The sequence below is a fragment of the Hemicordylus capensis genome, chromosome 7 (assembly GCF_027244095.1).
Source record: "Hemicordylus capensis ecotype Gifberg chromosome 7, rHemCap1.1.pri, whole genome shotgun sequence".
Lineage (NCBI taxonomy): Eukaryota > Metazoa > Chordata > Lepidosauria > Squamata > Cordylidae > Hemicordylus > Hemicordylus capensis.
This window is the reverse complement of record NC_069663.1, coordinates 26,549,205-26,573,346: the sequence shown is the minus strand read 5'-3', so window position 1 is coordinate 26,573,346 and position 24,142 is coordinate 26,549,205. Positions and strand designations below refer to the sequence as shown.

The 24,142-nt window shown below is 50.8% G+C and overlaps 2 protein-coding genes across 6 annotated transcripts in view; both read left to right on the top strand.

Moving 5' to 3' along the window:
- The window catches only part of LOC128333413 (SPARC-related modular calcium-binding protein 1-like), a 29,350-nt gene extending 20,695 nt beyond the window's left edge, over positions 1–8,655 (top strand). The window contains exons 6-12 of one of the 2 annotated variants that reach the window (XM_053268907.1): positions 344–400; positions 796–873; positions 3,091–3,283; positions 4,348–4,430; positions 5,003–5,102; positions 5,815–6,062; positions 8,144–8,655. In XM_053268907.1, coding sequence (XP_053124882.1) covers positions 344–400; positions 796–873; positions 3,091–3,283; positions 4,348–4,430; positions 5,003–5,102; positions 5,815–6,055 — 752 coding nt within the window. In that variant the 3' untranslated portion in view covers positions 6,056–6,062; positions 8,144–8,655. The remainder of the gene's footprint in view (positions 1–343; positions 401–795; positions 874–3,090; positions 3,284–4,347; positions 4,431–5,002; positions 5,103–5,814; positions 6,063–8,143) is intronic. The other variant, XM_053268908.1, reaches the window with a different exon arrangement.
- A 4,412-nt stretch (positions 8,656–13,067) lies between these two features.
- On the top strand, positions 13,068–24,142 carry LOC128333156 (ADP-ribosylation factor 6-like). Of its 4 annotated transcripts, none has more exons than XM_053268298.1 (2): positions 13,068–13,224; positions 19,140–24,142. In XM_053268298.1, the coding sequence occupies exon 2, from the start codon at positions 19,172–19,174 to the stop codon at positions 19,697–19,699; it is 528 nt and encodes a 175-aa protein (XP_053124273.1). In that variant the 5' UTR covers positions 13,068–13,224; positions 19,140–19,171; the 3' UTR covers positions 19,700–24,142. The 4 variants fall into 4 exon arrangements, with proteins under 4 accessions (XP_053124273.1, XP_053124272.1, XP_053124274.1 ...); XM_053268297.1 differs by lacking the exon at positions 13,068–13,224 and adding an exon at positions 13,362–14,026; XM_053268299.1 differs by lacking the exon at positions 13,068–13,224 and adding an exon at positions 14,068–14,532.

Genomic DNA, 24,142 nt, shown 5'->3' with positions numbered 1-24,142 from the left:
AAGATGAGTGCTTATGCAGAGGGAATCTGGAGGAGGGCTGCCACTCCAAGAGAGAAGCAAGTCAGCTTGCTGCTCTTTCTGTCCTTTGAAGGCGCCTCTGTGCTTTTAATAGCTGCATGGCGGGCGGGCATTCAATGGGTTCGGCTTTCCCCGTGCTAGAAAAACCCTGCGTCAGTTGGATTTCCGCCTCTCCAAGGCACAGAGCAGGAAACTGTAGCGGTGGCAACTCTAGACAGTCTTGAGCCATCCTATAGTGCTGAACTCTTTGACTTTTTGGGCAGAGAAGATGACATTAAAACCTCTGTAATAGTTGCCTTCGAACTCTTTTCCTCTCTGAACGCAGAAGAAGGCGTCAAGCCCTGGCCAACCCAGCCAAGCCCCCTGCCCCAAAAGCAGGAAGGTAAGTGGTCCTCCCCCATCCTTGCTGTGGAATGAGAGGCCCGTTACCCTTTGGGGAGAATCTCTCGAAGCAGTTGCCTGCTTCCCCGTAGAATGGGTGTGAGGGTGGCTGGGTGGGGGGGACGGTATTCCTGCGGGTGTATGTATTAAGATATAGGCACATACCCCACTTTTAAATACATTTTAATGTATTTGCTGGATGGTGAAAAATTCCCCCCTAACCCCACACCAGTTCTCCGTTTTTCTTTTGGTCGTCCTGTTTTTATTTCACATTCTTCGAACACAATTTGCATGAACTGATGGATAACTAACCATGACACAATATGTGGTCTGCTCTCTATTTCCTATGGTCTCTGTGTGCGTGAGTCCCTCTCTCTCTTTCTGCACTCCATCCAGAGGGGACCTCCCTGCCGTTCCTCATCCCCATCATTATCCCGGATTTCAAGCCCAACCGCACCGTGAAGCAAGCTCAAGGTGAGCATCTTTTGGACGTCTCTCTCGGCCAATGGGCTTAGCCAGCGAAAGGCGGCAGCTTCTGAGCCATCGCCTGCCTCTTCCCCATCCCGGCCAAATTCTGATCTCCCCTTGCATGGGCTCTGGGAGCAGCTGTGATCCTTCCACGAGGCGAGGCGAGGCGGTTGCCTTAGGCGGCAGATTCTCGGGGCATCCGCAAGCAGCAAGATGCCCCACTGCTGCCATCGGAGAGAGCAGCCCTTTGAGGCCCTGGCAGGCTTTGCAAGGAACGCCTCTCCTTAGGGGCGGCTTAAGGAGTAGGCAAAGTAAGCACTGGCCTACGGCGGCAAAATCAGAGAGGTGGCACATTGGCCCCACTACCCCCCCTTTTTTAACCTTTAGAAAAGCAGGATGGGGTCTGTTCTCCACACGGGTGCATGCACAGAAAGGCCCAAAACGGGTAGATGGATGTGTGGTTAGAACGTCATTGACTGTAATAAAGAATTGAATTGAAACATGAATTGAAACAGAGCATAGGAAGCTGCCATATACTGAGTCAGACCACTGGTCTGTCTAGCTCAGTATTGTCTACACCAGTGTTTCTCAAACTTTTTAGAGTCAAGGACCGCTAAATTCTTCGTGCAGAGTTTCAAGGACCGCTACATTCTTCATGCGCAGTTTCCCGGACCAGCAGTTAGTAAAGGGGTTTCAAGTCTGTCTGTCTATCTATCTATCAGACTTCTATACTGCCCAAAACTTGCATCTCTGGGCAGTTTAGAATGAAAATAATATAAGCATTGAAATAATTAAATTTGGAATCTTTTGCAAACATGGAATATTAGGGGTTCTTAACCTTGGGTCCCTCAGTTAAACTCCCATAACCCCCAACAACAATGGCATTTGGCCATTATGGCTGGGGATTATGGGAGTAGAAGTCCACCAACGTCTGGGTACCCAAGGTTGAGAACCCCTGAATCTAAAAGCCTGGGTGAACAAATTTGTCTCCAGTATGTCTGCAGTGGAGGTGCTTGTGATTACTCAATGGAGAGGGGATGTTGGGCCATTAGAAAAATTCAAAAGCTACATGGGGCCAATGAAAACAACATACAAGCAAGCCCCACTGATGCAAGAGGGAAACAGCGTTCCCTCTCAAGGCGCCTCGACCACAACAGGCAGCTGGGTTTCAATCAACCAATCTTTGGCTGCAAACAATGAGCATGCAAGAACCAGCAGCCCTTCAAGTGGCGCCCACTGCCATACTTTTTCCTCCATGCCCCCACACCGCATACAGTTTGAAGCTGTAAAGATAGGGAATAAGATAGCTGTAGGAAGATCTCAGCAGCACATGGAGGCAAGGCACAAGAAGGGTCCCACGCCTCCGTGATACTCTTCCTCTTCCGTGCCATGTGCAAAATTGAGGAAGTGAGTGCCTTGATTTCAGTTGGGGGGGGGGGGTTGACTCCCAGTCAGGGACCGGCACTCAACCCTTCGGGGACCGGCAGCGGTCCAGGGACCGGTGGTTGAGAAACACTGGTCTACACGTTGCAGGCAGGAGTCTCTCTCAGCCCTATCTTGGAGATGATGCCCGGGAGGGAACTTGAAACCTTCTGCTCTTCCCAGAGCGGCTCCATCCCCAGAGGGGAATATCTTCCAGAGCTCATGCATCAAGTCTCCCATTCATATGCAACCAGGGCAGACCCTTCTTAGCTAAGGGGACAAGTCAGGCTTACTACCACAAGACCAGCTTTCCTCTCCTTGGGAAGCCTGAGTTAGAATCCCCCACTCGGCAGTGAAGATCACTGGGTGACCTTGGGCCAGTCACTCTCTAACCTACCTTGCAGGGCTGTTGTGACGATAAAGTGGGAGGGGGGAACCATGTGCTCCTCGGAGAAAGGGCAGGAAATAAGTGTAATAAATAAGCACTGTTGTGGAGTTGCAATTTGGCTCTGGAAGTAAGTGTGTGTTGTGTGTGTGAAAGTTTATTTTTAGCTATGTCAAATTATTTTATTCTCCCTGAGTTATATATTTATATATTTGCACTTTAAAAAAACAAAACTATTTAAGAAGTAAAAAAAGATGACTCTCACATGTCTGGTGGGAGATAAAGAGCAGACTACTTCAGGGCTGGCAGGGGATGATGGGAAATGTAGTCCAGCAATTGCTGGAGAGCTTCGTGTGGACCACCCCTGGACTACTTGGTTTTGACGGGCAGCCGCCTTGTGGCACCCCACCCCACAGAGTACCCACCATCGTGCGAGCAGGAGCGGCGCGAAGCGATTGCCGAGGCCCGCCAGCACCAACAGGAAGGCACCTTCATCCCGGAATGCGAGGGCGACGGCACCTACAAAGCGGTGCAATGCCACCAGGCCACGGGGTACTGCTGGTGTGTGCGGGTGGACACCGGACGGCCCATTCCAGGCACTTCCACACGGTTAGTATCCCGCCCCCCCCGTGGAGCCCAATGGTGAGCCTTATGCGTCATGACCCTGAATCTGGGAACCCAGCCATTGAGGATGGGGCAGAAGCTTTAGTGGGTGAGACCAGCTAGAAAGAACCTGTGAGGCAGGTCTGTCTGTCTGGATCTCGGATATCTCACCCCCTGGATGAATTTCCTCCCTTCTAGTAGCTGTTTGGGCATAGGCATGGCGCCATACGCAAGGAGGCTGGGTCACTGCAGAGAGCCAGCATGATGTAGTGGTTGCAGCGCTGGGACTCAGGACAACCCAGGATCAAGTCCCCGTTCAGCCATGAAACTCACTGGGTGACTCTGGGCCAGTCACTCCTCTCTCAGCCTAACCTACCTCACAGGGTTGTTGTGGGGATCAACATAATCATGTCGACCGCTCTGAGCTCCTTGGAGGAGCAGCGAGAGATAAATGTAAACATAATTTTTTTTAAAAATGTATCTAAATAAATATTTAACCAGGTAATTCAAGATTAGATGGTTGAAAAATAAACGATCTTAAAGGTGTAATTAGGCTGGGCTTAGTTTGTATCCCTACCAAAACCCTGGGCCAGATTCCCTCTCACCAGCCCAAGAATGGTGACGAAACCTCCGAATAAAAGGAACCTCTCTCCCCTCCCTTGGCCTCTGATAGCTCTTGAGGCAGGTAGCTTTGCCGTGTTGGGCTCCAGAAAAAGGTGTTGGGTCACCTTTTGAACTGATTGGCCGAAGCCTCCATTTGCAGAGTTCCTTCCGCTTTAGTTTGATTGGACGTGACTTTTACCTGTGAGACCTGCTCATTGGACAGTTTAGGATGCCACCAAAACCCCTAAGCTGGGTCCAACTCCAAACTCCTGCCTTTGGGAACAGACCAAAATGGAACAAGCCAGCCAAAGCAACAGATGCTTCACTGGTTACCATGTTAACTGCCTCGTGACTGATTGATTGAGTGCCGTCAACTTGGTGTCAACTCTTAGTGACCACATAGCTAGATTCTCTCCAGAACTGCCTCACAGGGATGTGCAAATTAAGCAGCCTCTTCCATATAACAGGAACTTCCCCCCAGACTGTGAAGCCGACGCGGTAGCCAAAAGCGCAGAAATTGGCTCCCTTTTCCGGGATCGGACACTGCCAGGTGAGTGCAGAGCTTTGCTGGTTAATGTTTTTGATTTAGATTCTTTTAGTCTTAACTATTAGGCATCACCTCTCTACCAACCACCCCCAGGGCGATGTAACAACCAAGGTGCTTCTAAGAAGGTCAGTAGTATTCTGCTGTATTAAAATAATGGGTAAAGTGGTGGATTATGGTTCTCAAACTTACTCTTTGCATCAAGGTCATTGCTAGACTTTGCTCTTCCCAGAGCGGCTTCAGAATATCTGGCGGTGCTCACACATCAAGCCTCCCATTCCTATGCAACCAGGGCAGACCCTGCTTAGCTAAGAGGACAAGTCATGCTGGCTACCTTTCCTTCCCTCTTTAGGGAACAACCTCTTTAGGGAGGCTGTTGCACTCTGGAAGAGAGCCTGCCCTCAAAGGGGCTCTCTCAAACCTGGGTCCCCAGATGTTGTTGGACTAATTGGCCAAAGGCCCTTATGGCTTGGATGGTGGCAGTCCAGCCATATCTGCCCCAAATCCTTGGCCACAGACCATCGAGAGGATGCTAAAGGCTAACACCTTGAAAGTTTCCCTTCCTCCTTTCCTGCCAGGTTGTCCAGGCTCAAAGAAGGCAGAGTTCCTCTCCAACCTGATCAAAGCCTTAGCTTCCGACATGCTGCAGTCAAGGATGATGCCCATTCCATACCGAAGGTCAGGTCTGGGGTGGGGCCCAAGGCTCCGAAATAGCCTCTCTTTGGGGCCCGAGTCCCTTCATATCCAGCGAGACCAGGGCTTCTCAGCCTTAGGTTGCCACCAGCCGTGTTCCCTGTAACAGGGATTCTCAGCTGTTGCGGACTACAGCTCCCATGCTGTCCTGGGCCAGCTTTCGGGGTTTCCTTGAGAAGGAAGAGCCGTGTAGATTGGTGGTGTTTTGTAGGATCAGTTTTTGGGAAAGTACCAGTTGGGCAGGTGCAAGGTAAGAAGGCAGACTGTGCTAGTCCCAAAATGGCAATGGTCTCCCAAAGCAACTGTAGCCCCCCAAGACCCGGACCACCATTGTGGCTGGGGATTATGGGAGTGGCAGTCAACAACATCTGAGAATCCCAGGGCACACTGGTCCCCAGATGTTGTGTTGGACGGCAACTCCCATCCTCCGCAGCCCACAATAGTGGTCGGAGTCTTGAGGGCTACAGTTGCTTTGGGAGACGGCTGCTATTTTGGGACTAGCATTGTCTGCCCGCTTACCTTGCACCTGCCCAACCTGTATATTCCAAAAATAAACAGATCTCCCCAAACAAAAACACCACCCATCTGCAAGGCTCTTCCTCCTCAAGGGAACCCACAAAGCTGGCCTAGAACAGCATCTTGACCCACAGGCACGTTGATACTGGGACCGCTTCTGCTCTCTGCTTCCCGCCTGCAGGTTTTCGGACAGCATGGTGGGCCCCAGCCTGGAGGAGCGAGCCGTACGCTGGCAATTTGTGCGGCTGGACAAAGACTTCAGCAACAGCATCAGCGAGCGGGAGCTACGGCCCCTCAAGCTCTACATGAAGAAGAACACCCGGCCCAAACGTTGCATCCGCAAGTTCCTGGATTATTGCGACCTCAACGACAACAAGCTCATCTCCTTACACGAGCTCAAAGGCTGCTTGGGGCTGAGTTAACGCCGTGGTGCGTATTCTCCTGCGCCCATCGGTCGCACCATAATGTGTGTCCTTGTAGAATCCTACAAGGTTTGAGAGGGAAAGCACCTTGGAGGAATGTGCAGGGATCTGCTACACCACCCCCCCCACTCACCAGCCTCTGTTTGGGAAAATGCGCTGAAGGAGAGCCCATCACTGCATGAGGCAAGCTGTTCCACGGCTGAACAGCTCCTGCCATTAGGAAAGGCCTCCGGATGTCTCGCCTAGATCCGCTTCCTTGTACTTTCAAGCTATGAGTCCCAGTCCTGCCCTTGGGAGCAAGAATGGAGAACCAGTCTATTCTTCCTCCTAGGCGAGAGCCCTTCAGATATCTGAAGAGGGCCCTCATCTCATGAGTTCGCTTAGGCTTCTTTCCTCCTGGCTCAACATCCCCACCTCTTTCAGCCGCTCCTCGTAGGACTTGGTTTTCAGACCCCCCCCTCACCTCTGGGTTGCCAAGCGGGCTCTTTGTTGCACCTGAGCCTCCCAGCCTGGGGTGCTTGTGACTGCTGGGGCCTGGGACAAACTGTTCCTCTCCCCAAAGCCGCCCTCCCCCTCCGCTGCCTTTGGCACCTAACTAAATCCAGCCCCCTCCCATCTTTCTCCACCAATTTCCTCCACGGACAAAGGAGGACTCTGTGCATTACCTGGTGGCAGATTAAATATGGCTTAGCTTCGTGGAATACCATCTTGCCAACAAGGGGGCTGAGTCAGCACCCATTCTTCTGGGGAGATTAACCAAGTTCACTTGAAACCCTCTTTCCCTATCCCCAAGCAAACTCACTTCTGTTAGGGAAATTGGATGGGGGAACTTGAAACCTCCTTTAACTTGTAGCCTTTCTGAAGGTTTCTTTGCATTTCAGGGGAACTGATTTTTTTTAAAATTGTGTTTCTTCGTTAATTTAATTGTTTGTGCTTTTTGTGACTTTGTTGACTTCCACCCCCTCCCCACAATTTAATTATTTGCCAACAGCACAAGAAGCTGTCATTGAGGAGTATAATAGAAAAGCTGTTCTCATGGGTAGGGAGGGTGCAAGTTAGCTTATTAGGTTAGGGGCATGGAATTACAGAAAGGGAGCGGTCGATCTCTTGTCTCTGAGGATTTAAGAAATGAGTGCAGGGTTCTGTGGGGGCACAGCCGTTCCCAGGGACATTTCCATGCATTTTCTGCCTTTAAAGTGAGAGAAAGAGACTTTTGTGTATAGAGAGCAGGGGAAGCTTGCAGGCAAGATTCTGCCTCATTGCTCACTAAGGGAGAAATGTGACCTAAAGACTCACAGTTGACGGGACAAAGAAAATAACCTAAAGATGGGGCAAGGTGGGTTTCCCTTGGGAGGGCTTTGCACAATGCTGGTGCCACAGCAGAGAAGACCCTGCTTCTTGTAGTTGCCTGTTGACCCTCAATTGGTGGAGGAAATAAAACAAATGTTGAATGCCGTGCAGTGGAGGTGCAGGGAAACATATCGCAGAAAACAGTTCTTGAGGAATCCTTTATTGCTAGCAGCAAGTATGGAGCTGCCAGGAAAGTCCCACTTAACTAGCCTTGGGAATGGGGCTGTAGCTCAGCAGTAGAACATCTGCAATGCTTTGCATGAAGAAAGTCCCTGGTGGCCTCTCTGGGTAGAACTGGGAAAGATTCTTGTCTGAGACTACAGAGCGCTTCTTCCAGTTAGCGTAGACCAGGGATTCTCAACGTTGGGTCTCCAGATGTTATTGGACTTCAACTCCCATAATCCTCAAACAAAGGTCACTGGGGCTGGGGATGATGGGAGTTGAAGTCTAATAACATCTGGGGACCCAACGTTGAGAATCCCTGGTGTAGACAATACTGAGACTATGCGTGGACGATGAGTCTGTCTAACTTGGCAGAAGACACAGCTTCCTATGTTAGCCTTTTAAATAGGTCCTGCTCTAAGGTAGTCTTGTGGTGCTTTAAGATGAACAAGTTCTATTGTGATACAAGCTTTCGTGGACTAGAGGTTCAGGAGCATCACTGCGGCAGGCAACCAGGCGAGTGACTTTTTACAAGCCGTTTAATTAATCTCCATCTCCCTCTTTCTCTCTAAATAGGATCCCCCTGGAAAAAGGAATGGAGCTTCCCCCTCCAGAACCCAAGGGGGCGCTCTCTCTTTCTGAGCACTGCATTCCCACCTTTGATTGCAGACTCTTTGCACTTTAAAGAGACGGACTGGACTTTCTGGCCAGAAGGTTGATGGTGGTATGGAACATGGTGATTAACCTGGAGGGAGGGGAGTGGAACATATGGGGCCTGCCCATCAACCTTCAGTTTTTCCTTTCTTTTCTTGTTTTGCTTTTTTTTTTTAAATGTAGATAAGAAAAGCCTGCAGCAACCAGTTAACATCATAGATATTTTGTAACATAAAATAATATTTTAATCTTTGCTATATTTTAACTGTGTCATTTTTAAGGGAGAAAAATTAAGAATGTAGGGGGCTTGTTAGAGGGCACAGTATTTCAAAAGAAGTGGTACCAATCATTTAAGTGTCGCTGCATAAAGATAAGTTGGATTTCAAACAAATTGTAGTCTGTATTGTAAATCAATAAATTATAAATATACAAGGGCGGTAGTCTCTGTTGTTTTTTCATCCATAACCACAACTAATCAGTTGCATATGGAACTTGATGAAAGGGTTTGACCAACTTCCATGGTGGCTTGAGCTTCGATCCCTCCTGTTTTAAGGGGTGACGAAAAATACAATTTGTGGAACTGGTTCAATGCAAAATATATCTGTGGTCCTTTAAGTGGAGTGTTCCATTACGTGATGCAGCTTTGACTGGAGTGTATTGGGGAGCAAAAGTGCCATTGTCCAAATGACTACATGGAAAGGAAGAGGACTGTAGCATGAATAGTTAAGGCTATGAAACAGGAACCTGGTGGATTATACCAAAAGTCCTGTCTAGATGCCTCTGGGAATCCCCATAGGCTTGTCCAGATGCCTCTGGGAAGCCCTCTCCTGCAGTTGTTAGCCCCAGCATTTGCTGTCCACTGCCTCTGAACATGGAGGTTCCATTTAGTTCAGGAGTTTCCAACCTTGGGTTCCCTAGATGTTGTTGGACTACAACTCCCATCATCCCCAGCCACCAAAGGCCATTGTGGCTGGGGTGGGTGGGAGTTGTGATGGGAGTTGTAGTCCAACAATGTCTGGGGAATCCGAGGTTTGGCTGATGGTGATTTCTGTGGCCCCTATGGTGTTGAGGTGCTCTTCAAGGTCTTTTGGAATTGCACCCAGGGCGCCAGTTACAACTGGGATTATTTTGGTCTTCTTCTGCCACAGCCTTTCAATTTCAATTTGTAGACCTTTGTATTTTGTTCTTTTTTCTATTTCTTCTCATTTTCTTTTTCTCCACCACCAGCACCACAACTGGGGACAGGGACTAGGGCAGGTGTAGGCAACACTGGTTCTCCAGCTGCTGCAGCACTACAATTCCATCACCCCCAGCCACAATTTATTGCAGCTGGGGATGATGGGAGCTGTAGTTCAGCAGCAGCTGGAGAGCCAAGGTGGCTTGCTCCTGGATTAGGGGATTCTGCTAAAGGCATCTGTTTAAAAAAACACCCAAGAGGAAAGCTCGGTGGGGCAGGACTGCCACTTTTCCACCTAGCCATGTTCTTGTGCCTCGAAGAGCAGCCCTTCTCACAGAAATGTAGCAGGGAAAGCTTTTCTGGACACAGAGTGCTAGGCAAAGACCCTGCTCATAAAGGTACAGGATTAGGGCCAGTTAAAGGTGAAAAGCAACAGTTCTTGGAGGCAGTGGAGAGTTGGTTTATCTGTTCCAAACTATCCTTCCTGATTGCAGAGAGCTCCCCCAGCTCTACAGATCCCGACCCTGTCCTCAAGCCACCCCACACCCCACCAATAACTAGCAGCTGTCGTGCTTTTTGTTCTTAATGAAATGTTACCATTCTTGTTTTAAATTTTTTAAAAAGATTAATCAGACCGCAGATGTTATTTAATCTCCAGTGTAGCTCTGTGGTCTGCGTGTTTCTTTCCTGGCTCCCCATTCTGTGGCTTGGAGTGCCCTCTGCTGTCCTAGGACTGCATCAGCCAGGCAGGGCTTCGAAGTGGTTCACTTCTGGAATGGAAAAGTTTAGTTGGCCAGCTCAACCCCTCATTCCCAGGCCACTGATGACTAATTTCTAAAACGAGATGTGCGGGGCCAGAGGCCTGCCTCGAAGCGTTGCCCACACATCCAACCAGTCCGGTCTCTTCGTCTCGTTTTGCGTAGGCTGGCATAAGGTGCCCTGTGTTGCTGTGCGTTTTTCTATGTACCTTTATTAGGACCAACTGAAAAATCAATCAAGTAGTCAGTAAGCTTGCTTTCATGTTATCTTCTTTGAACAGCAGTCTGTAGTGGCTAAGCTGAACTGTTAACATACTGGAGAATAACTGTTTTAACAAAAGAAAGTCATTCTTTAACCATTCAAAAAACAGCAACAAAACACCCCATCCCCAAACCCAATGAATTGGCTTTTTAATCAACAGAGGAAAGGCTCAGGACCCCTGAGGCAGAGTGACAAGCACAACCTCCTTGCCATTAAAAGGCAAGGCATGATCAGTCTTCTTGCCACCTCCAGAACTTGCTGTGGAAGCAACGCTCTCACCTTGCCTCATGGAAGGGGCGCCCCTGCTTTGCAGCATAAATGCACACATTATACAACCAAATAAAGCCTTTAGCGAGGTCTAATATTAGTCAAGGGACACCGTGAAAAAAATGGGACTACAACTAAATGTAAAGACTAAACTAATGACAACCAGCCTCAGAATTGATAATGAAGACATTGAAGTGGTGGATAGCTTCTGCCTTTTAGGATCGACCGTCAACAGTCAAGGATCCAGCGGTCAAGAAATACGCTGCAGACTAGCACTTGGTAGGGTTGCAGTGAAGGCCTTGGAAAGGATATTTAGATGCCGTGACGTGTCTATTACCTACAAAGATTAGAATCGTTTGGACAATGGTTTTCTCCATGACACTCAAGGGACGAGAAAGCTGGACATTGAAGAAGCAAGACAGAAAAAGTATTGACACTTTTGAACTTTGGTGCTGGAGAAGACTTTTGAGGAGACCACGGACAGCCAAGAAAATGAACAAATGGATCCTAGAACAAATCAATCCAGAATGTTCACTCGAGGCACAAATGACCAGGCTCAAACTATCATACTTCAGACACATTATGCGAAGACTCCCTTGAGAAGTCCATCATGCTGCGGAAAGTTGAAGGAAAGAGAAAAAGAGGACGGCCAGCAGCAAGGTGGATGGACTCGATTCTGACAGCAATGAAGAGAGAGACCTTAAAGGCCAAGTTGAAGACTGATCATCCTGGAGAGAATCCATCTATGTGGTTGCTAAGAGTCGACACCAACTTGACGGCACTTCATCAATCAATCAATATTAGATAGACAGATAGATGATGATGATGATGATGATTTTATTTATTCAATTTCTATACCACCCTTCCAAAAATGGCTCAGGGCGGTTTACTCAGAGAAATAACAAATAAATAAGATGGACCCCTGTCCCCAAAGGGCTCACAATCTATAAAGAAACATAAGACACACACCAGCAACAACAGTCACTGGAGGGGGTGGAGAGGGCCAGTTACTCTCCCCCTGCTAAATAAAGAGAATCACCACGTTAAAAGGTGCCTCTTTGTCAAGTTAGCAGGGGTAAATGGCACTTTTACGGAGTACACGAGGAAAGTCCCTGCCCCAAAGAGCTTACAATCTATAATTCAACACAGGAGAGAAAACAAGGGAGGAAGAGGAGGGAAACTGAAATAGCTCAGTTGGAATAACACTCTTCCAACTGAGCTATTTCAGTTTCCCTCCTCTTCCTCCCTTGTTTTCTCTCCTGTGTTGAATTATAGTGACTGAACTATAGTGACTGTGACTGAAATTCTAAAGGTCCCTGGCTCAAGGCCTGGGTTTGGGCAGCTGTGGTTTTGGGGGGGAATAATGGTGCTGTACCTCATTGGTAGAGCATCTGCTTTGCATGCATAAGGTCCAAAGTTCAATCCGTGGTAGCATCTCTGGGTAAAGCTGGGAAAGACTCCTCCTGAAACCTTGTCTGACTCAGCAGATGACAGATTCCTACACTCCTATGAAACAGAGGCACACCTAGGTAATTTTGGAGCCTGGACCTAATGGCCTTTGGAGGCCTCCCCCCCCTCCGCCCACCGGTTCAAGTTAAGCATTATCCCCCTACACACACACACACACACACACACACACACACACACACACACATGCAGCAACTGAACTCACAAGAATGTAAGAACATAAAACAGGTATATTGATGCAAATATGCATTAGCAGAAACACTTCAGCACACAACGTAACATAGTCCCATCCCACAAATTTCTTTCCCCGCTCCTCCCTTGGTCTCTAAAGCAGAGGTCAAGCTTGGCTGCCTGGCACAGGTCACACAATCACACCTGGCGGCACGGCACTCAGAACAGACTAAAGAGGAGTGTGTGTGTGTGTGTGTGTGTGTGTGTGTGTGTGTGTGTGTGTGTAAGACCTGGACTTTCTAAGTCCAGGGGTAAGAGCACCTCTGAACAGAGGCAGAGTTAAGATAAACAGGGGGAGAATGTGCAGCTATTTAAGTCACATACACTTAGGCTTAGTTACAATTGGCTCTGGGGGCTACATGGTTGTGCCCAAAGCATCATGGAACATAAAAGCAAAATAAGAGCCCAACCCAGATCAAAGTGGGTCCAGCATCCTTCTGCTTCCTACAGAGGTCAACCAGGTGCCCCCCAGGAAGCCCATTAGGGCTGAACTGAAGGCAGCAGCCCTCTGCTGTTGTTGATCCCGCCCCTCCCCCCCCGCCATTGCAGTTCTTAAGTGTTCTGCCTCTGAACGTGGAGGCTCTACTAATGGCCAGTGTCTGGCCTTTCCTCCAGGAAAAGGGGGATTTAAGGGCTGCAAAGTGGTCCTTGCAGCGAGAACTGCGATCTTAGGAGCACGCCTGCTCCGTTTCCATCTGTCGTTTAAACGCCGGAGAGAGGCAAAGGTGGCTAGGGCAGGGATGAAGCTGAAACTGTTCCCACCACTTCCCTCCATCCTAGGAAAAGCGTCGCCTGTTGTCAGGCCAGCTGTTCGTAGGCAGAGACCGGTAGCAATTACAAGGTGCGGGGCGGGGGGATGGAGTTGTGTGATTTCTCCCTCCAAACGGACAAGTTAAACTACGTCTACACCCTGGAGCAGCGTCCAAGAGGGCGCTGGCCCTTTAAGAGGCCGCAAGCATGCGCATTGCCACTGGCAGGGAGAGGGAGGGGGAGGTTCTCTTCTCCTTTTCTCTCTGTCCGCGCCCTTTCCTATTCCGGGACAGGCTGCAAGCAAGGGAGGGGGGGGCAGAGAAGAGAGGAGAGTGCGCGGGCGCGGAAAGGAGCGCCGTCTGACGCGGGCGGGGTCCAGTTGCAGCCCGGGCAAAGAGAGTCGCCCTCGGAGGGCTTTCCCCGTCCTGAGCCAGCGAGGCTGCTGCTGCTGCTGCGTCTCCCCCGCTCCCACGGCGCGCCTGCCCGCCCACCTAGAGCCAGCAGCACCCCAAAGCTTTTAGGGGGTGGGCTGGGTGGGGGGAGTGTCGAGGGAGTGCCCGGAGGGAGAGGAAGCTGCGGATGACTTTGCAGCCGGCGGAAGGAGCAGCGACTGGAGGAGGAGGCGGCGGCAGTGGCGAGTGCGGCTGCGGCAGAGGCGAGCTGGGGAGCCCGATGGAACGCTGAGGCGCCGGAAAGGAGAGCGGCCCCATTGTTACGTCGCGTTCTTCGGAAGCGGAAAGTTTTCCCCAACGTTCGAAAAGGGCGCGCCCGCTCGCCTTTGATCTCCTCCGCCCGCCCGCCCGCCCGCCCGAGAGAGGAAGGGGACGGGAGGGACCCCCTGTGGCCCAAAGGGAGGCGACTTTCCCGGGCTGCCTCTTTCTCCCTTTTCCAAGGTGAGTGGTGGGGAGGCGGGTGTGTGTGTGTGTTCCTTGAGAGAGGGGGGTCTTCTCCACCTTGGCCGCAGAGAGTTGCGGGACAGGGACCCCGTGGCATATGGACGTGGCGGCCCGCTCGTGCGCTGTTTGGGCTCGGAAGCGAGCCCGGCTGGTGGGCAGTGGCTTGAGCAAGCGTGTTCGTGGGGATCGGCGCTGACGTGTTGCAGTGGGGTGAGAGGGTTCTCGGTCGTATGAATGAATGTCGCCCAGCGCCGACTCTCTCGGCGAAAGGCGTGTCCCCCTAAGAGAACTGCTGCAGTGGGGTGGGGGTGGGGGCTGCGCCTCCTGTCTCGCCCCTCTTCCGACTTTGACAGAAAGTGGGGTACTGACCCTTTTGGGCCCCCACGCTTTTGCCAGCTGCCGATCGAACGTGGGGAGGTCGATTGGAGCCGCTGGAAGGAATCCCAGGCAGGTTTCACCTGGAAGGAAGCCGCTCTATGCTCCTGGGGGCGGCTTACTCCCAGGTAAGTGGCAGAAGATCTCCGCCGTAGCGGTGCTGGGTGGGGGCCGAGCCGGAGAGAGGGTTCGTTTGCGGCTTCGTCTTCACGACCTCCCAATGCCTCCGTGCCTGGCTTGCTGGGGGTTCTTGGAAGCGACCTCCGAAGTCAAGGCGCACGCTTGGTTTTTTCTCTGCAACGTTCTTGAAGCAATCTTTCCTCGCTTTCTGCCTGCGTCTCCACCTCAACGTGAGCAGCTTGGGATGGGTGGGATCTGGGGTTTGAATTGAAACTGCCGTTTAGACAGGAACCATCCGAGCGCTGGAGAAGCAGAAGCGTGTTCGCTTTCCGGAAGCGCTGCGCGCACCCTCGCCTTAGAGGTGGGTGGGCTTCTTCTCGCCACTATCGGTGGGTAGTCGCGTGATCGGGGCTGCTGATGGCTGGGGGGGAGGAGCCCCTTCGGCCCCCCGGAAAGAACGGGGCTGGGCTGGGGTTTTCCTCCTTAAAAAGTTTCTTTGCCAAGTGCTGCGTTTTAAAAAAAAAAGACACCATGAGAGCTAAACGCTGACGTCGAATCATTACGTTGGCCCGGAGTTAAGGGGGAGAAAAAGAACCTGAGATTTCCTGGGGAGGGGAAGAGACATCCCGCCCCCACCCGCCCCACACATCTGGATTTTCCTCCTTTTCCTGTTGTTACAGCTGCTACCCCTTTAGCTCAAAGGCGGGCGACTTCCAAAGCCACGGACACGGGTTTTCTGGTCTTGTGTCAGGCCGTTTCGCTTCTCTCCCCCGCCCCGCTTTGAAACTAGATCTGTTTGACCCAGTTCTGTAGCAGGCAGGCAGTGACCGGGGCTGGGGGAGGGCGAGCGAGGTGGAAGAAGGGCGAGCGAGGCTCTGTCTGTGAATGAATGAATGTTTGGAAAAATGTTTCCATCCAGATCTCTGTGCGTGTTTGATTCTTTTCCGTATTAGGCTGCCAAGAAGTAAGGGAAGAAAAATCTCCGCTTCTTGGAGGTTGCCATTTTGGAACAGGGGACAAGATGTCTAGTGACTCTTAGTTTCTGGTGCTTTGCTGGAAATGGTTACTGGCTGCTGGAAATGGTTACTGGCTGCAGGTCTCGGGTCTGATGACTGTCTCGAAGCTTTCCAAAGAGAGGTGTGGGGGGGGGGGGAGATGAGAGTGATTGACGACGTGCGTGTCTCCAAAATCTAGACTTCTGTCACCTGTTTCTCAGGCTAAACAAACTACTTTCTGCTTCTGGGACGCCACTTTCCTCCTCCTTCACCCCCAGCTCAACTTTTGGCTAACACATGCTCACACATCTGGAGGGGGTAGAACTTTTGGGGCCTTTAAAAAAAATATATACTTCTGACAAAGTGGATAAAGATGGTAATGTCAGTTGCAATACACCCCTCCCCGCCCTCAGTTCATAATTACAGCTGCCTGTGCCAAGTACATTGACTTGAAATCGTATTCCAAAGCTGAAATGAGTGGAGCATGTGAGTAAACCTGCCTAGGAATGGCGGAAACTTTGCTAAACTTGAGTTTGACCTTCAGACCTGGCTGGATTCTTTCATTTGTCTAAAAGCTACTATTGCCGGATCTTTGATGTGGGTTTCCATGAGTGAGAGAGAGGGACATTGAGACAGAAGGTAACCTTCTCCAGGCTAGCTGCTGGAAGGGCTGTGTGGTTCTTTTTTGGAGGTGGGGGTAGGAATCTGAGGCCTCTATCATGCTCCCACATTGAGGGGGCACAGTTTCATTGCTGGGCCTGTCTTGAAAGTTGGGTTGAAGTGTGGAAGAGGACGCTGCCACTGTGTGGAAGAGGTGGGGGGGGGTTGAGTGGAGAGACCTGGGTTCAAATTCTGCTTGGGCCACAAAAGTTGCTGGCTGGCCATGACCCCCTGCAAGAGAAATTAGCCTGAGAGCAACTTGACTGAAACCAATTTATCTTGCAAGTTGCTCTCAGGCTAATTTCTTTTGCTGGGGGTCGTGAGAACACCCATATACACTTTGCCTCTGACTCCAATAAACTGGGGGGTATGCAGTTCTGTGTGTCCTTTCTAGGTGCCCCTGGGCAGAGCTTTCCCAAGGGTCCATGCTTGTTCAGGGTTAGCAAAAGGAAGGCCAGGCATGTGTCTTGTTCTTACAGTGGCCAGATTCCTTCTGCCTGGTTTTGCTGCTTTCAGGAGGGTCAGGATTCAAGTTCCATCTCTGCCACAGAATGGCCGGGGGGGGGGTGCCTTAGGCAAGTCACTAACTGCAGTCCAGAAAAAGTGGAGGGCATCTTGCTTTCTGCTGGGATTGACAGAACTTGGGCAGCCTTGACTTGTCAGCTCCAAGCCTCCGTTTCCCCCACTGGTGAACACAAGATAGTGCAAATACTACTTCTAGGACAAGTGCAATGCTACTTCTAATCCAATTAAGGGTAATGGAAATGTCATGAGCAAAACACGGGGAGGGGCAGACAGGTTTCCTGCTGTCTGAGCTGGTGGGGTATCCAGGCCAGTTGGGGGCATGGCTTCCAGGGAAGAACACAGCAGTCATAAGAAGAGCCCTGCTGGATCAGGCCCAAGAAGGCCCATCTAGTCTGGCATCCTGCTTCACACAGTGGCCCACCAGATGCTGCTGGAAGCCCACTGTGCTTTCTCTCGCGCTGGCAGAAAAGGTGATGAATGGGGGCCTTGGTCTTATACCCCTGCAAACTGGTGCCTGAAAAGAGGCTCTTTTTTAATGTGGTAGTGCTCTTCATTTAGCAGGGGGTGAGCAACTGGCCCTATCCACCCACCCACACACACACACCCCTGCCCCAGCACAGTATCTCGACTGACTGTTATGGGTGTTTTGTCTTACGTTTCTTTTTCGACTATGAGCCCTTTGGGGTCAGGAATCCATTTTATTATTTTATTTTCTCTGTGTAAACTGCTTCAGAAACCCTTGTTGAAAAGTGGTATCTAGATATTTGTTGTGGTGGTTTATGCAACCATGCTCTAGTCCCATTTTAAGGGATGTGCAAATAGGTTATAGGACACTGAGGATGATGGGAGTTGTAGTCCAACATCATCTAGGTTCCCCTCCCTGATGGCACTCCTGAGGAGTGGGGAGCAGGTAAGTGTGTGTTTGTGTGAGGCTGTACTCAGGAAGGGTGGGGCTTGAAGGTGTAAAAAAGGAAGGGGTTTGGAAGATGGAGGTGGGGGAGGCTGTTCCAAGGTAAGAAGCAACCGTAGAGATGAGGATGTAAAGGCAAGAGTAGTGCCATAGAGATGGGAGGGCTAGAGTGACACACAGCCCTCATTTCTGGTCCAAGTTGCAAGCTGGCCACGATTCTTTCTGAGTGCTATAAACTTAATTAGTGGGACAATTGTATTGTTTAAGACCTGAGTTATAGAAAGTGCTTGAATTTCTGCTTTTGCTGCCGCTGCCTGGCTTTTTGGGGGGTGGAATGGACATGTTGCTACCCAGTCGCAGCCATGCCAGAATCCTGGACCTTCCCCATTGGTTTTCTATGGGCAGTGCTTACTTGGTCGTTGGGCGGGACCAGGAAAACCAGCTTCCAATGTAAACACCCAAGTTTCCAATCTGGACAATGAGATGGGTCACTCTGGTGTTTCCTTGCCTCTGTGGAGACTGCAGAGTGGGGTTGATCTCACCCTTGGGAAACCCAGCTGCTGTGTTACATGAAATTTGGCGGTGTGGGACTCTAGTCTCTTTCCGTCTAAGAACTGCATAGTCCTCACTTCCTGTTCCTAGGCGGGGCCGCAATACTGGGAGCCACTCTGCCCTTGAATCTCTATGGAACAATGCCGCGTTACTGTTAAGACCATGAATCATCCTACCTTGCAATGCCTCACACACCTGTGTCAGCTGTTGGTCGCATGCTGAGGGTCTAGAAGGAAAAGGAACCAACTTCCTGTGGTTTCCAAACATTCTGTTTGGCTGTCTCGGGATCTGGGGGTCTTCTACTCCCTCCCCCAGCGACAGTGAGGACTGAGCCTAAATCTCACCCCTGCAAGGGAGAAGGCAAGTGATGTGGCAAGCAAATGCGGCTGTCCTTGCCATGATCATTTGCCTGTCCAGTGGCGCGGCAAGCGACTGAGAAGGAAAATGGAGTCTCCAAGGACATGTCAGGGTGCCTGTCTCCCCTCCAGAGCTGGTCCCAGGCTGTCAGAGCTGGTCCTCCTGGGTCACCACAGGAGAGAATGTGTGCGCGGCCTCTTAAAACTCCTGCTTGGTGTTGGACAGCACCCAGATAGCTGCATTGATTTGGGAGCAGGAAATGCTGATCAGAGTCCATCAGGACTGGGATTCTTTGGGAGCAACATGGCGGCAGGCATGGCGATGGGATTGGTCAAAGGAGGAAAGGGAGCCCAATACTGACTAGCAGGAGCAGAATGGGGGTGGGGAGTGGAGGTTGGGGGTTGGAGCACACCTTATATTGCCCTGGGCATCCTCCCAAAATGGCTTCCCGGTGGTGAGCCAGTCCAACCTGTAATGCTTGGAAGTTTTCTTCTCATGCCAGCTATAATGTGGGCTCTAACCCATGGATGAGCGGAGGGGTTTTGAGTGCAGGGTGGAGCTTTGGGTTATACATAGTGACTTCTGTGTTCTTGTCCCCCTCCCCTCCCCTCTTCAGCCTTGTATGGACTGTGGTAGTTGCCCGCAGCCATGGGGAAGATGCTATCCAAGATCTTCGGCAACAAAGAAATGCGGATCCTGATGTTGGGCTTAGATGCGGCTGGCAAGACCACCATCCTCTACAAGCTCAAGCTGGGCCAGCCGGTGACGACCATCCCCACGGTGGGCTTCAACGTGGAGACCGTGACCTACAAGAACGTCAAGTTCAACGTCTGGGACGTAGGGGGCCAGGACAAGATCCGGCCCCTCTGGAGACACTACTATACTGGCACCCAAGGGTTGATTTTTGTAGTGGATTGCGCTGACCGCGACCGGATTGATGAAGGCCGCCAAGAGCTCCATCGTATCATCAATGACCGGGAAATGCGAGACGCCATCATCCTGGTGTTCGCCAACAAGCAGGACCTCCCAGACGCCATGAAACCCCACGAGATCCAGGAGAAACTGGGGCTCACTCGTATTAGGGACAGGAATTGGTACGTCCAGCCGTCGTGTGCCACGTCGGGGGAAGGACTTTATGAAGGTTTAATGTGGCTTACTTCCAACTACAAATCATAATTCTAGGGCTATATTATATATCTATATAATGTGCGCGCACACAAAAATCTCTAACCAATGAATCCTAGAACATATATTCTCTTCTGTCTTGCCCCTCCTCCTCCTCAACATTTCTTTTTTCTTTCTTTCTTTCTTTGGGGGGGGGGTTGCGGGGGAGTGGCTGGTTTTGAAACCTGATCTGGTGCACCAGGATTCCTTCTCGCTCTTGCAAGAGTGGAGAGGGTTTTTTATTATGATGATTATTGGCAGCAGCCTGGATCGAAATGAGCTGTCCATGCGTCCTCTTAGCTTCCGGCTGCATCCTGAAAGGTGCCTTCTGATTTATGCTGATGGGAGACGAGATGGGGGGTGTGTGTGGATGAGGGCTCTTCGCCCTGTCCCTATATCAGAAGGCTGCTTACCACTGCTAGGTTTGCACGCCTTCAGCCCTCCCCGTTCCTGGCCTTGTGGTTCTCCAACCTGTGGTGACTTGACGGGGGTTTTAATCTGAGGGGAGTCTCTCTGTTTTCTAGAGATAGTTGGGCCTGCTTGTTAGCACTGACTTCTCCATAATGGGTGTTTGCAAAGGTGGTGGTGGGGGTGGGTATTTTGATTAGGGAAGTATCCCCCTTGCTCTCCATGCAGGAATTTATACTTGCATCTGGGTCCTGCCTACCTCTTTGGCTCAAGGCGCCTGTCTGAATACCACCCTCTGCCCTCCTTGTATGCTGCTTCCTGGGGAGGGGGCTGCAGGCTGAGGCAGTGAGGTCCGTCGCTACCCTGCATGGGGGAGGCGCTGGAATGCCTGGCTGCTGCACTCTGCATGCCGGGACACCTTTGCAGGGAAACACCCATCATCTTCCCTTCGCTCTTGACCTGTTCAACCTGCCAAGGTTGCCTGCCTGGAGTAGGCAAGGACGTGCACGCCCGACCAAACCAGTTCCCCCACCGCAAGGTGGGTGGAATCGGAAAAACCATTCGTCAGAGCTGTGGCCAGCTCCCTTGCCCAAATCCTTGTTGAGGCTCTTCCTTTCAGAGGTGGCAGGTTGCCAGCTCTGGAGGGCCGCCAGACAGGAGCGTCCTTAGCAGGGGGTCGCTCTGCAGCGTCTCCCGTGAAGCCAACCGGCTTTAAAGGGTGGGCCCAGCTCCGCGCTCCCTTGCAGGTACCGAGAGTCTCCATCGGTCCCTAACGTAACCAAATCAGTCTGGGACTTTTCCCTTTTCAAGGTTTGTTTCTGCTTTCCTTCTCCTGTCCTTTGCAAAACTTCTCTGGAGTGGAGGGAATCTCCTCCTGCTTCATTGCCTTTGGGCTGATGTTTGTACCCATATCTGGACCACATCCTTCGAAAATATCCACTTGTCATGCCAAGTTGCCCATCCTTGGAGAAAGACCACTAAGTCACCAATTATCCAATATTCTCTGCCATCCTTTCCTGTGGCTGGTACCTGAAGTCAAGTTCTGCCAGTTGAGACCAGCCTCCAACCCCTGGGAACGCTTTCCTACCTGGAGAGTGAGAGTGTGTGTGTGTGTGTGTGTGTGTGGTGGGAGAAACAGGTGAGTGTGGATTTTTTTTTTAAGACTAAATCGACAAGATTTTTCAAACTGATCTGTAGGGGTGTGTGTCTCCAGTTTCCAGTGCACTGCTTAAGCAAGATCCCAGGACCAGAGAGAGGCTGCTTTTTTGCAGAGAATGCTAGGATGGTGAGTTATCGCTGCCTGACTTCCCCTTCTGCTGTTACTAAAGGTCTGTTTCCCTTTTTTCTTCTTCTTCTTCTGGTTTGAGGCCAGGTCTCGAAGCAGTAATCGGTTCTGGTTTGTCCGTCACGCTGCAGTAGGCTGGCAAAGAAAGCCCCCGCCCTTCCAAAACGGCTGGTTTTTAAGATCCGAGCTGTGTGTATGGGTTCTCCCTTCTGCATGACTACTGCTTCCTCCCCCGCCACCCACTCCACCCAGCCCCAAAAGCTGTTCCTCCGCTTACTTTGTAGACTTCCTATTCCGCGCGGTTACAACCAGCCCTCCCTGGCCGTTAATGCAGGCACGAGGTGGCTCTTTCTTTTGCCCCCTGAAATGAATAGTGGCCATTTCCATGTGTTGCAAGGTCACAGTGTGACATGCCAGGTTCTTCTGCGTGGTCTCTGCACCTCACACGTGGGCTTCGGGGCCCCCACGGATTGGTGGCCTCTCTTCCAGAGCAGCCCCACTGCCGAGCTCAGGATAGAAAGGGGCTCTTAACGTGGCCTCCTGCAAGGGGGGCAGTGTGTGTAAATGGGTGTAGCTGCTCCCTCCCGCCCCATAGGATCAGCTTTCCTCTTCTCTGGCTGCAATACCTTTGGACCTGGCTGTTGGATGGGGCACTCTGGATTAAAGGCACTAGGAAGGGTTTTGTTAAGGCACCTTTGGCAGGTAAAAGGACCAAACGAAAGCTCTCCTCACCTTCAGATTCAGGCTGCCCTGAAACTGAAAGGCAGTGAAGAATTCATTTCTTTTTTCTGTCCCCCCCCTCCCCACAAAAAAAATAATAATTGGTGTGCACTGTCCCTGCAGAGTGATTGCACCCCTCCTGCCTACAGCCAAGTTCCCGCCCTGGTCGGTCCTACTCCTTGGGCGTGATCTCCGTTTGAGAAAGCGTGACTCATAACTCCCACAAGGCGTGCCTCTCTTCTCCCCCCCCCCCCCCCCCGTGCAAGGGATGAGAAGTTACTCGACTTGGCTCAGAAAGCTTAAGGCACATCATCTGGGGCAGTCCTCCCTCCCTCCCTCCCTCCCTCTCTCTCTCCCCCTCCCTCCTTGCAATCTTGAGCGTAGCACCACGTTGGCCTCCCTTCTTCTGTGAACCTGCCGCAATCGGATCTGTGCCTTATTTGCGCTCAGGGCTGTGGCTCCCACTTCTTGTATCGCTGACTGACTGGGTGGGGGAGCCTGGCACCCTCCAGAACCAGATCTTGTAATTGCAGTGGGGTGTTTTTCCTTGGTTTTTTTTGTTTGTTTGTTTGTTTTGCAGGGTGGTTCTTGCCCTTTAAAAACCATACATTAAAATGTTGCTTTGGCACTGATTTTTGCCCCTTTGAAAAAGTGGGACCAACCTGCATTCTGCTTGGACATTGTGTAGTGGAGATATTTATGGGGGCAGGTATGCTCCCCTATCCCAATTCAAGTCCTCTTCTCCTCGCCAAAGAAGCTTCAGTTAACCAGTTTCTGTTGAGTAATAGAGAATTGTCTCTCTTTGTGGGTGGGGTGTGTGTGTGAGTGGATGAGGGCTCCTAACATTCCTCTATCTGTTCCTCTGAGTTGCAAAAATCTCCTCCCGTCGCTGCTTTCCCGTCATGCTCACTGACATTCCAACGGATCTGCTTTGCGTTCTGGGAATCCAGCGACTGGGTTTTCTGGGCGATCGTGTCAAAGCGGAGGGGAATTAAAGTCAGGTGACGGCCATCTGCTTAGGCGTCCAAGATAATCCAATTTACGGAGCACGAAATGCGTGCAGCGCGGGCACGGCCAAGAATTCACGTCATGGAGGGATTCGGGCTGAAAACCTCTCTCACATTCTGCCCTCTTCTCTCTCATAGAGAAGGGTTTCTTTCCGACCTCTTCCACCGCATGACTGACTCATTTCAGAAACTCTGCTTTTATCTTTTTGCCCCACAATCTCTGGGGTGGCTTATCTGCTACTTAAATGGGTGAAAGGGGTTCCGGCTTGTATTCCCAAGGATCTGTGTGCATGAACCACGGATGAAAAGCATCATTCGGACACCTTGTCCCTGAACCAGAGGGGTCGGGGAGGATTTCTGTGTGGCTGTTTCCCCCCTACAATTTGGGGCATAGAAGGATGCTGATCTGGGTGGGTCATGCCTTAGTTTGTAGGCGAAGGTCTGAGCTAATCGCTCAGCTGTGTGTAATGTGCACTTCAGTTAACCTGACTAGGATGCTGATATGTTGGTGTAATATATATGGAGGCACTTAATCCCCCCCCCCCCCCGGGTCAGTGGAACTTTTGCCTGTATGTTCCAATTGCATTGACGTTGCTTCCAGATCACTCGCTCACAGAAAACTGGGGGTTACTTTTCTTCTCTGGGTCGTGGTGGTGGAAATAGGGTCTGCCTTTAGCAAGGGCTCTGTTACTTAAGGGGAAAACAAGGTACTTTTGTAAGCAAAACTGCAGCTGGTGAACTGGAATACACTGGGTTTTGTTTTGATTTCTTTTAATTCTTTCATTTCTCCCCAGACTAGAAAAATGAGGGGTGTGTTTATCAGATGCTGATCTACATATGCAAATGTACTGTACATTTAATGCTGGAATTTCTTTAGAATCTTCTTTTAGGGTGGGGGGGTTGAAACACTTTTCTTGTGGTTATGGGTGCCTGGGGGTGGGGTGGGGAGGGAAACCCCTGAATCTTTACAAACAAGGGCTCATTTCATTGAAATGTGTTTTTTAAAAAAAATAAATGATTTTTTTCTTTCTAGTC

Bases quoted from the DNA above. Each gene is read 5' to 3' on its own strand.
- LOC128333156 (XM_053268298.1), top strand. From the start codon at position 19,172: ATGGGGAAGATGCTATCCAAGATCTTCGGCAACAAAGAAATGCGGATC.